Genomic DNA, 11,413 nt, shown 5'->3' with positions numbered 1-11,413 from the left:
CCCTCTCCCTTTCAAATTTTCAGTCCATATGAGCTATGCCTGGCACAATTCTGGAGTATCAGTACCAGACTGCAAGTCATATGTAGACACTACTCCCTGTTACATAAAAGGACCAGATATTTGGACACTGACACCAAGCTATTAGAAGTTTGGGGTCTTTGCACATTCAAATACTGCACAAGAGGTTCAAAAAGTGAAGCCTGGGCTTCTGAAGCAGCACATAATCTTGTCACACCTAGGATACTCTGCATTGCTGCTCTAGAGATTCCGGGTTCCCAGCTCTGCCCAAAACCAAGCCAAGGGTCCTGCAGAGCAGTTGGAGCTGTTTCAAAGCTGCTGGCTCATCAAAGTCTATTGCTGACTGTAGCAACTACATCAGAAACTAGAAGCAGTAAGCAACAGCAGACTCAGCTGAAGTATTAACCTCTCTGCCCAGGACCATTTTTAGCATACACTGAGATCTATGAATGTGAAAAAGATGAGCTTGTAATTTGTACACAGAATATAGTGAAGTTTATTCATGTAAAATACATATACTTGAGGCTTGCATTTCTACATCTTGTCACATACTTATCCTTCAGGACACTTGGTTCACTCCCACTTAAGGAGACAGTGAGTTTTACTTTTGCATCAAGTACAGAGCTACCAATTGGTTTTCCCTGAATAAGCTATTACTGAAGCTAGCAAAACAATACAAACAATTTATTCAGTACAAACTATACAGAGATTCTTTTCACTGGTATAGGGAGTTAGTCACAATGTATCGAGGATAAAATGATCCCAAATATACATACAGATAGCTGGAATTCAGGTCTCCAATACCCACACCTGTCAAACCCAAGATTTTTGTATTTAGACACTTGAATGCTGGCCCATACTCCAGTTCTTCTCCCTGTCTCTATTCATCTTAAAGTAAGCAAAATCCCACAACAGTCCATCCTTTTAAAGGATGACAGTCTGATTTTGCCAAGAGTAGCAGTGACATGGGAAACAGCTTGCTTCTGAAGAATGCGTTTGGTGAGTGCATAAGATTGGTCAGTCTAGCAAGGAGTTGTGCAGCAAATGCAGTTTGTATAAATTATTTCATGCAAGTGCATTTTTCCCCCCTTGTACACATATGATTTCCATTACTCAAGACAAGCACAAGACAAGTAAGTTGGAAGCCCTTCTGATAGGCAGAGAGCAAAAAAGAAGTTATGTATGGTGCTTGCAACTCAAAAAACAAGCATAGCAAAGATCTCTCAAAAAAATAAAATAAACTCTATGAAGCAGTTAGAAAAACAAATATCTTTACTGCTGAAACTGTCTGGCTCAACTATTTTTGGAAAATTGCTAGAATTGCCTTGCCCAAGAGTAACTTCTTACAAGCAACCAGCATTATGTAACCAAGAGAAAAAATATGATGAACCACATGTTCTTCCCACCTAATGTTGCAATACTTTTGGTTGATTCCATGTTTAACCCCCTTGTTCCCCCAACTGAAAAGCTTGCAGCACTTCAGCACCGAATTTTGAAAACCGGAAGTTGCATCACATGACTGATATACTTCATTTACAATCTTAACAGCTTCCTCCAATATCCAGGGTAACTAGCAGCTCTTAACACTAACCTAATTATAACATCAGGAACATCATTCAGTCATCAAAATCTGGGATATCGTCGTAAGAATAGCCCCGGTAGCCTTTGGAAGCGTAATATGCAATGCGCAGGTGGTAGAAGCCTGGGAGAAATACAAGAATCCCGATGATGAGCACGGGGATAGCACGGTCCGTTCCCTGCGTCAGACAGAAAAGCTGTGTAAGTGCAGTAAGAGATCCATATCAAGGTCTTTTCGTTTACTCAGGCCCTGCCTCACCAAGCAAACTACCACAATTATTCATCCCTAAGGCCTGGCTAGCTGACAAAAATAAAATCCATCTCAAATCTCTCAGCTTTCTTCAGGCTGAGCTCTAATTCCTCTTCCTGGTCTGGCATCCACTTGATGCTACAGGAAACCTCAACTGAACTTTTCCTTTAGGCTGGAGGGGTGGCTCCTCCTGACACTCATCACATGACAAAATTGCCAACCACAGGCTGAGTCCTGCGTGCTTGGCTAAGCTCTCCTATCTGGGCCTGGACTGCTTCCGATATGGCCAAAATGCTGCTGTTTCAACAACGATAAGCAGCAGCTGCCAACTGTAAAGCAGTTCCATACTGCACTGGGTAAAAGGAGAAGTGTGTCACAGAGAAGCACAATGTCAACTGCAAGCATCAGATCTGCTTTCAATGGATTGTAAAGGCAGAGAGGGGAGAAAAGCAGTGCTGTGTTCTATATAGCAATCAGGTACCTGTTAGAGAAAGTGGGGGATCTGTACTAGAAGTGTGATGATCCCAGGATTTTTTCACCAATACAGCAAGCTGATCACTGCAATGATGTGGCATTAAAATGGAACTGTACCACCTGGTAGGACAGAAATTCATCCCTTCCTTGCAGATCTCCTCTCCAGCTATGGACCCACTCCCAAGTTGCTAACTAGAGATAAAGGACTCTACTGCCAGAGGAGCAGGCCTGTTAGCAAATACCAGTGTGGCAGGAAGGGGGATTACTTTCTTGTTTACAGGTCTTTTCCTCTGAATTTCTGCACTGAACATGATAGTTCTGGCAGGCTTTGGGAGGGGCAAACAATACAGAACTTGTAATCAAACCACTTACACCTTTGCTAATGTATCCTGCCAAGAGGAGGGCTCCTATGATAATGAGAAAGGTCCCAATCATGAAGAGCACGACAGCAAGTGCAATTGCCTTGTAGGGAATTTTTGGTGGGCTCTTCTTGAACTGGATGGAAAAGGGAAAAAAAAAAATTAACAGCTTACCCCAGCACAGTTCGCTTCTAACCACGGCATAGATGACAGCAAACGAAATACTGCAGTGGCCCTGATGCATGGCTCTATAACAGCCTCTCTGCAACGAACCCTGCCCATGCAGACACTGCTGTCCAAGCTAGCATTTATACTCATTGCTCTGATTTTCATCTCCCTCCAAAGAAATGAATCTGACGCTACTAAACAATAAATGTTTTTTTCAGTTGTGCTCTGTGAGCTTTCTAGAGGAGACTGGAGTGATGGCTTGTGGATAGGTTTGTACCTTTCTGGTGGACACAAACAAAAAGCAGTCTCACATGCATATGCAAAGCTATAGCAGCCCCCACTAGTAGCTTAAAGACAGAGAAGCAGTACAAAGAGGTTTTATTTGCTACTTTTTACCTGCAGGTCAATATATCCATCATCAGTACTGGAAAGCTTGGAATACTTGACTTTACTACTGGGAATGCCAGCAGACAGATTCATTCTTGATGACATCATTACAATGATGCTTGGGAATCAGCTAGAACCTGGAAAACAAAAATAGCAAAAACAAACAAACAAACAAACAAACAAATGAAACAGAGCTAAGTGGATGATGGAGTCAGATGTGGATTATGTTTCCTAAGAAAAGCACAGGAGTGTTAAGCCCATAGTAACCAAAAAAAATCCTTGTACACTTTCATGAATTAAATCTTTTAAAATAAAATTTTGTATTTAAGTCTAAAATAGAAGGCAAAAAATATAGCTGCAGACAAGTTTGGATTTGTCAATATTTCAAAACAAAAAACCCGACAGAAGTTCCAGAATAATATGCCCTCATAATCAGCCAGGTCTTATTTGCAAGGAGATCACACTTCCAGCAGTAAGATGTCTGACATCCACCTATTTCTAAATAGGGCCGCTATTAAATACACCCAAACCAAAATTAAACAAAGCAACTTTTCAACCAGCCAGATATTTTGCAATAAATCCATTTTGGAAAAAAAAAAAAAAAAAACACTGGAAAATAGAATGAAATGGAGCTGTCATCCCTAAGACAGTTTGGGTCATGACTCAGCAGGAACATGACAAGGGGATGGGGTGGTTAGCACATGAGGCAACCAAAAAACAGCAGGGAGTTAAAAAGCATAGGTCACTTGCCTATCTAGCTGCAAGGGAGGAAGTATTCAGGGTTGAACTTTATTTAGTTACACAGAGCCATACCCTGCAATTTCACTACACAGTGAAGCCTAACCCTGTGGTTTTGCTGCCAGCAGTGACAGTCCTGGGTTATCAGAACAGGGAGATGGGCAGAGCCAGCTTTCTTCTGTGCCTTGGAGCCTGTCTTCTCATAAACTGAAGCCTGGATCTGGCCTGCCAACACATCCCTGACACACTGCAGAGCCATTTAACAGAGGCTGACAACTCCCAGCTGCTGGTTTCCCCTATACAGGACCTATGCATTAGGCACCTGCTCACCCACAGCCTTGAACCTGTGCTGAATTCCCAAAGAGGCAGAATATACATTTCCTGCACTGCCTTCAATATATATTTTTTTAATTTCTAGGAAAGCTTGAATTAAAAAAATAAAATAAAAAGGCATATATCCCAATTGCTTCTACAGGAAGGGATAAAGATGCACTTTCCGTAATGGTATTTGACAGCTAAGGTAATAGGAACTCCTCAAAATATTTAGTCTCCATTTGAATGGAAATTCTTTGTCTCACTCACATTAATAACAATTTATCCTTTTTCATCTCTGCTCACATCATGTTGGCACATTCCCTTGCCATCAGGTTTGTTTCTTGTTCAGTAAATTTGACTTCTATAAAACATCCAACATCTTCCGATCTTAAATCCCCCTCAGCTATACCTTTAACTTGAACTTTTTTGCTTTTTTCTGTAAGAAAAACACATTTCTATCCCTATGGGTAGTAGGGGTATCACCCACCCACTGGGTAGTGACACACACCCTCAGCTTCTTTACACATCTTATTTTTACTTTTGTTTTCTCCTAAGTTCATTGTGCTAAAATGCCGCCAAAGCCTCCCACATACCCATGGGGTCAAAGTGCAGAAAGGGAAGAAGACAGGAAATCAGCACACCCAAACCCTGTCAGATGTCCTGACTCTGTTCCTGTTTGCCCCCACATTCCGTGGGACTGTTTACTGCCTGTCACATTATTTACCAGGCCATTCCTAGTGGCTTCCCAGCGATAATTTCCAGTTTACACCTGCGTCAACCATTCTAGCCCTCTGCATTTCCTTGCTAACCAACACGAGGCTATGAAGCACAAAGCGCTGCCTCGGACCTCATGTTTAAGGGCCACTTTCATGTCCACTGAGCTTCACTCTCCTTGCGCTCAAGAACTGCAGAGGATCAGAAACAAGTTCACTGCTGTGCTCTATAGGCAAACAAATGGGGAGGCATGCTTGCCATCCAAGCCCTCTAATAACGCTGTGCTACCGCCATGCTTCATACGCAGCAGGAACCAGAACTGCCTGGGGCAGGACTTCCAGGGTAAGCCAGGGCTCAAAGGGGAACATGCAAATAAAAGCAATCGTGCCACTTCAGGCCAAAATCCTGTTTTTCCTTCTCACAGCAGTGATACGAATTTCTACCCTCTGCACCTGGGAGTAAGGAAGGAAGGGGGATGTCATTTCCTGCCCCATCTGGGAGCTCAAACCTCAATGCTGGTGTGACAAACCCATCTGATCCCCTCCCGCGGAGGCAAAATGGTTTCTCTGCTGCAGAACAGGAAGTTCACAACATGTCTGACGACGCCCCGAGAACTGCACGCTGTGCCGGGAGCAGCATTAGAGCTTTGGAAGGTTAACCCAAGCCAAGAGGTACCGACAACTCACGCTGCTGGTCAAACCCATCACTCCCGCTGCCGCTTTTCCTCCGTGCTCCAGCCGCAGGCCGACCCAGGAAGTTTATTCAGTGCCTGTCATTTCCTTCCAGGTTATGGCAGCAGCCGCTCGCTGGCTCAGCTCCACTGAGTTATTTTGAGCCTTGCGCTCAGGACTGGCAGCTGAAATTAGAGCTGCGGGGCAGGTTGGCATGGATGTGCATTGTGGTCACCCTGGTCATGCAAGACCCACTGAGCACCAAGCTGACCTGCGTTTGTGACTTGTTTATGAAGCAGAATGTTCTTATACACATTGCTGCTACATATGCTTTAAAATATTGATTTTCTAAAGGAAGCTCAGGACATAAACTTGTCTGCAGGGAGAGCACACCCCTCCATCACAGCTATGCGTATTTAACAGAAAAAGTATAGCCAGAAAACTATTTTCATAGACTCATAGAATATCCCAAGTTGGAAGGGACCCACAAGGATCACCGAGTCCAGCTCCTGGCACCACACAGGTCTACCCCAAAATTCAGACCATATGACTAAGAGCACAGTCCAAACACTTCTTAAACTCTGACAGGCCTGGTGCCGTGGCTATATACCTGGAGAGCCTGTACAGTGTGCAACAGCCTTCTCAGAGAAACTCTTCCTGATGTCAAACCTGAACCTCCCCTGCCTCAGCCTGACACCATTCCCTCAGGTCCTATCGCTGGTCACTAAAGAGAATACCTATTTTGAACACCTGGAACTGTATTAATACAGATAAATCACAGCTGGGAATTTACTTAATCCAATTGCTCCCCCACCCCCCAAAAAAATAAAATAAAAGAGTAAGTTGCAGAAATAAGCATGGTTCCAACTCCTGTAAATCAATAAGATATGCACTGAATTTAGTGCATGGAACACCAGATCTGAAGTTTCAAAGACCACCCCCACTTTGTTCTATAAATTAGACTTTCTTGTCATGGAGAAAGGTATAAACTTCAAAGTTTACCTCCTCAAACATGGGGAAGCAGCGTTTTACCACACCTCCCCATTTTTTAATATTTATTTTTAAAGATGGAGCAGCTGTTGTTTCTTCAGTATTTGGGTACAGCAATGGCAAAGTAAATATTCAGCTAATGTAAGGATTTAACCAGAGAGATCATACACAAATCACACACAAGAGCATACATACTGATGCTAAGACATTTCCTACTACAAGAAACTACTCAACTTAGTTGTTACAGCTGCAAAAATAAGCAATTAAACCACATGGTTTATTTTTAGGTTTATGGATAAAACAGGAGTTCAGTAATCCCCACTATAGCAGGAAGTTGCACAAAAATGGATATGCTTCACTAGCACAGCTTCAAGCATCAGTAAAACAGAATTCTTCCTATTTCAACGCAATGGATCTTTCATTCTTTACCAAAGTACTTATTTACTTGCTGCACTTGTGGGTACCACAGTGGCAATCCATCTGGGAAGCATTACATTTGAGGTAAAATAGCCTCCTAATTCTGAGGTACCAAATGTTGTTCTCAACAACTCTACTGCTGCTGAGAAGTTTTAGGACAGCTAGGTTAGATCTTGCTTTCAGGAGTGTTCTTAGAGGTATTGAACTCACCAACAACCTCAAAATTCAAGAGAATAAATGGTTTATGCTCTGGAGATATGACATAGTTCAGAACAAAAAAAGTCATGCAGGGACCTACATGCAGAAGAAAACTGCAATGGAATATTTTCTAAAAAATAATTGCTGCTATCAATGAAGTAAAAAAGGGCAGAGAGCATTAAAAAAATCCTGTTCCCAGGCTTTGAGGAGGTACTAGTTTCAATCATGAAAGCACTTATCATTATGATGCAGCAGATCTGTTTCTGAATCAGTACTGCCACCTTGTGAAGTTCCGCTAAATCAGTTGGATTACCCAAGTTTACAGGCATGCTCAGTATCATTGTAGATGACCAGTGGAAAGTACAGGGCCTCCTAAACCTGAATGCACCCACAATACTTAAGACCCTGTAAGCACTGCTTGCTACACAGCACTGATCAAGCCAGGATTGCTTTTCATTGTTTCTTCATGAAGAAATAGTCACCGATTCACGATGGGGGGTGTGATTTATGGATAGCTTATAGCACTATAGTAAGTGAAAAACATTAAGTAGCTACCTACCAAAACAGTTTTTGGATCCTGTTTTTCATGATCAAGCCTTTAGTATAAACCTTCTACCTCCACGAATGATGAGTAGAAAAATATAAATAAGAGGAATTGCTTGTGATCTAGGTGATTGCATTACACTTGTCAACAGACATGTGGGGACAGAGCCACCAGAGAAATGGAATGTGCTCAGTCAGACCTGTCCAGGAATGGTTTAACATCAACAAGCTAGTAACAGAGCTAAAACCAGGAAAGGCTCATACAGCTTTCTACACCAAGCAACTTGCAGTCACTGTGACACTGGCATGTGTCTACACACCCTCAAGACTTCATTTGGAGTGCAAGTGATAGCTACAGGATTAGTCCCTGCTGGAACAGGTAGCTCTTGCATCTGCAAAGCTAATGCATTTTAAACAAAGGATGTTCTACAAACCTCCTCTGCTTAAGGCAACAGTATTTTTGATGTATTATTCAGACCGTAACTACCTCTTCCACTTCAACACATTTAATCAAGGTATTTGGCCACCCATGCAGTGGTTTATCAGCATAGTTTGACAGAGCATTGATTAATCCATCCACATTTAAATAGTATAAGAACCATGAAATTTATTTCCACTTTCCATGTTTCAGTTAGAGTATCAGCTTCAAAAATAAATGGGTGGAGGGCAAATAAACTTGTGGCGTAATTAAACAGCAATCCTAGTCAACTATAGTTCCACAGCTGAAACTCTAGGAGTCATCTTTATTGAAGTTAAATAATGCACTCCACTCCTCCTCTAACACATAACAGAAGAAGTAAGGTATTTCACCAAGAGACAGCATCTAAGATTACTGGAAGCGTAGGAATAGGCTAGAAAAAAAAAATCCTGTTTCAAATGACACCAGTATAGCAAAATAGCAAGTTGAAAAATATTTACAGAGATATCTACACAACATGCTTAACAGTATTCATTGGATGCTCCAATGTACTGAAACTGCTGGTAATATGGCAGACACTATTTCCTTCTCAAAGTCAGTTGTTCTCTCCAGGAACAACCAGATCTCCACCTCAAGTCCCAGTCCAATTAAGAACCTTCTTGTTGGTCTTCAATCTTTGGAGCCAGATAGTATTTTAAGTGTCCCATATCAGCAATCTTGTACTCCACAACTGGTAAAGAAAAAAATGCAAAAAATTATTCAGAAGAGCCATTCAGTCAAGACTTGTTACAGTTCTAAGGTGGAATTTACAAGGAGATTTTCAATAAGATCTGCATTTACTTACCCAGAGGAACATCTGCAGACATGCTGAGTGTTACTGTAGGTGACAGAGGAGTAGCTTTGGTAAAAAAATTCAAGTACCTCAGAGCAAAGGTCAGTTGGACTGGCTCATTCATCTCTATTGTAACCTAGAACAGCCAGATTGAAAAGTTTGGTAAATGCAAGGTGCAACAAGTACTCTGAAGTTTCTCAAATAATTCAGCACCACAGACCCAGCAACACCTCATGCAAAGGCAGCCAGTGGTATTCCCCATTTTGCTCTGAGAGCTGTTTGCAGGCCCCATGGCTAAGAACCCAAAGCTGGCAGAATTTGTTGACTTGGTTCTATAAATCAGAGAAATATGTGATCCAGTAGCCCACCTTTAGCCTCCAGTCATATTAGTAGAAAACTCAATGCTGAAGACACCACAGTAAGCATTAACTTACAGCTTCTTCTTCTTTGTCCACATTACTAGTCTGTGACAGCTTGATGTTTCCATTTCCTAGCTCTCCATTAGCTGAAAATTTCACACCATCTTTTGCACAGGAGATGACAACTGCATCACCAATATGGCTGAGATCTCTACAGATGCGTGCAAATTCAGCAGAAGGCATTTTCACTACACAACTATATTCCTGTTCCTGTGAAGAAAAAAAGTGACACAATTAAACTTTTACCAATAAGATTGGTATAGTCAATACACTTAAATTTATGTAGTCTTTAGTAGGTAAGTGTTGTTACAATCTCAAACCGTGTCTGACACGAACATGGAAAAACACGCTAAGAAACAATCATTCAATTACTTACTGGAATTCCAAGCTGCTCCACATCAAGATCCATTAGCTTCATCTCATAATCAGAAACCTTTTCCTGATCTAAAGAAAAAGCATAGTTTGACCAAGTGTTTCAAATAAACTACCAGTCAGGATTTAAGTTCTGCCCCCAACTTTTTACCAAATTAAAAACACCGTAAGTGTGACAATAGGATCCACCTTGCTTGAAATCTAAGCAACATGAACTGCCTTTTGTAGGTTGCCTGAGGAAAATGTGCCTAAGAACATTTTTATGTCGCATAAGGAAGATTCTCTTTCAGATGAAACACTGGTCAAGCAAACCAAGTTCCCATTTCCAGGCCATGTAAGTATCAGGTGACTCCTCCCATTTCTGACCACCCTCACAATCAGCACGTACTGCTTGGTCTATGATTGCCTAAATTATCCTGGTAGCAAATGAGCTCTCCAATACAAGACTCACTTGGTGCTTCAAACACTAGAGCCAATGTATCCGCATTGTCTTCTGCTCTGAGCGTTATGATGTCTTCATTTCCAGCACATTTCAGTATTTTGGACATGCTAGGAAAAAAACAAGCAGACCGCTCACGGGATTGCAAACAGAGAAGAAACACCAAGCCAGCTGCCTACTGCGGAACGCTAAAGCAAGTTTATCGAGAAGCTGTCAATAACCTCGGGTACAGCGTGGCTGCTCTAGACCCCAGGTGCTGCCCACGGCCGCTGGGCCGTTACAGAGGAGCCCCGACCCCCACGTTGAGGGGCGGGTAGCGTGGGGGGGGGGGGGGGAGGCTGCGGGCGCCATGGCGCCAAACCGCCGCACTTTCCCGCCACAGCGCGCCGCGCGCATGGCGCCGCCAGTGACGTCACGGGCCCCGCGCGCGCGCTGCGAAAGACGGCGCGAGAGCTCTGAGGAGAAGGGGAGTGTGGGGGGGGGCCTAGGGGGGGGGCGCACAGCGGGGCTCCGAGCGCCCCGAGCCGCTCCTGAGGGCGCGGGTCCGCCTCGGCCCTCACGAGCCCCTGACGCGCCGCCTCCCCCGAGCCCCAGCGGGCCCCACTACCCTCAGCGCCGCAGGCCCGGGGCTGCCCCGCGGCGGCCCTGCCGCTACCTGGAGAGGTTGACGCCCATGGCGATGTTGCGGTCGCAGCGGTAGGTGTCGAAGCCCTCGGACCGCAGCGTGAGCTGCACCAGGGAGACGTGCGAGGAGTCCATGCTCTGCAGGCTGATGCCGCCCGAGCCCAGGTCCCAGCAGGCCTCGGTGATGAGGTCCTTTAGGGCCTCCAGCACCCGCTTGAGCACCGAGCCCTGCACCAGCCGCGCCTCGAACATCCTGGCGGCAGCAGCAGCACCGAGCAGCACCGGCACAACGACGTGAGCGGGACGCGCAGCCGCCAACTGCTACCGCCCGCCGAGCCTCCCCTTTATAACCTCCTACGCCCCGCCCCCCTCCGCGCCGCAGCCAATGGTGGGCGGCTCTCCTCTGCCGCCGCGGGGCCCGATCTCGCTCACGTGACAGCCTCCCCGCTCTCCGAGAGACCCCGACGCCACTCATCCCCTTTAGTCCCG

General features: G+C 44.3%; 2 protein-coding genes across 6 annotated transcripts; both read right to left on the bottom strand.

The window, feature by feature from the left end:
- Positions 1-5,900, bottom strand: TMEM230 (transmembrane protein 230). 5 transcript variants are annotated; one of them, XM_082779452.1, is made up of 4 exons: positions 5,681-5,746; positions 3,244-3,371; positions 2,693-2,815; positions 1-1,775 (listed from the first exon to the last, which is right to left on the bottom strand). In XM_082779452.1, exons 2-4 carry the CDS (start codon positions 3,340-3,342, stop codon positions 1,635-1,637), a joined length of 363 nt encoding a protein of 120 aa, XP_082635578.1. In that variant the 5' UTR covers positions 3,343-3,371; positions 5,681-5,746; the 3' UTR covers positions 1-1,634. The 5 variants fall into 5 exon arrangements, with proteins under 5 accessions (XP_082635578.1, XP_082635579.1, XP_082635576.1 ...); XM_082779453.1 differs by lacking the exon at positions 5,681-5,746 and adding an exon at positions 5,531-5,555; XM_082779450.1 differs by having other exon boundaries at positions 2-1,775; positions 5,677-5,759.
- Positions 5,901-8,407: 2,507 nt separating this feature from the next.
- PCNA (proliferating cell nuclear antigen) lies at positions 8,408-11,227 on the bottom strand. The gene is made up of 6 exons (XM_082779636.1): positions 10,956-11,227; positions 10,313-10,410; positions 9,866-9,933; positions 9,505-9,699; positions 9,083-9,206; positions 8,408-8,968 (listed from the first exon to the last, which is right to left on the bottom strand). Exons 1-6 carry the CDS (start codon positions 11,174-11,176, stop codon positions 8,886-8,888), a joined length of 789 nt encoding a protein of 262 aa, XP_082635762.1. The 5' UTR covers positions 11,177-11,227; the 3' UTR covers positions 8,408-8,885.
- Positions 11,228-11,413: the final 186 nt, after the last annotated feature.

Source organism: Aythya marila, assembly GCF_965140915.1.
Source record: "Aythya marila genome assembly, chromosome: 26".
NCBI classification, from domain to species: Eukaryota; Metazoa; Chordata; class Aves; order Anseriformes; family Anatidae; genus Aythya; species Aythya marila.
The sequence above is the reverse complement of the archived record's forward strand: the minus strand, read 5'-3'. Positions and strand labels throughout refer to the sequence as shown.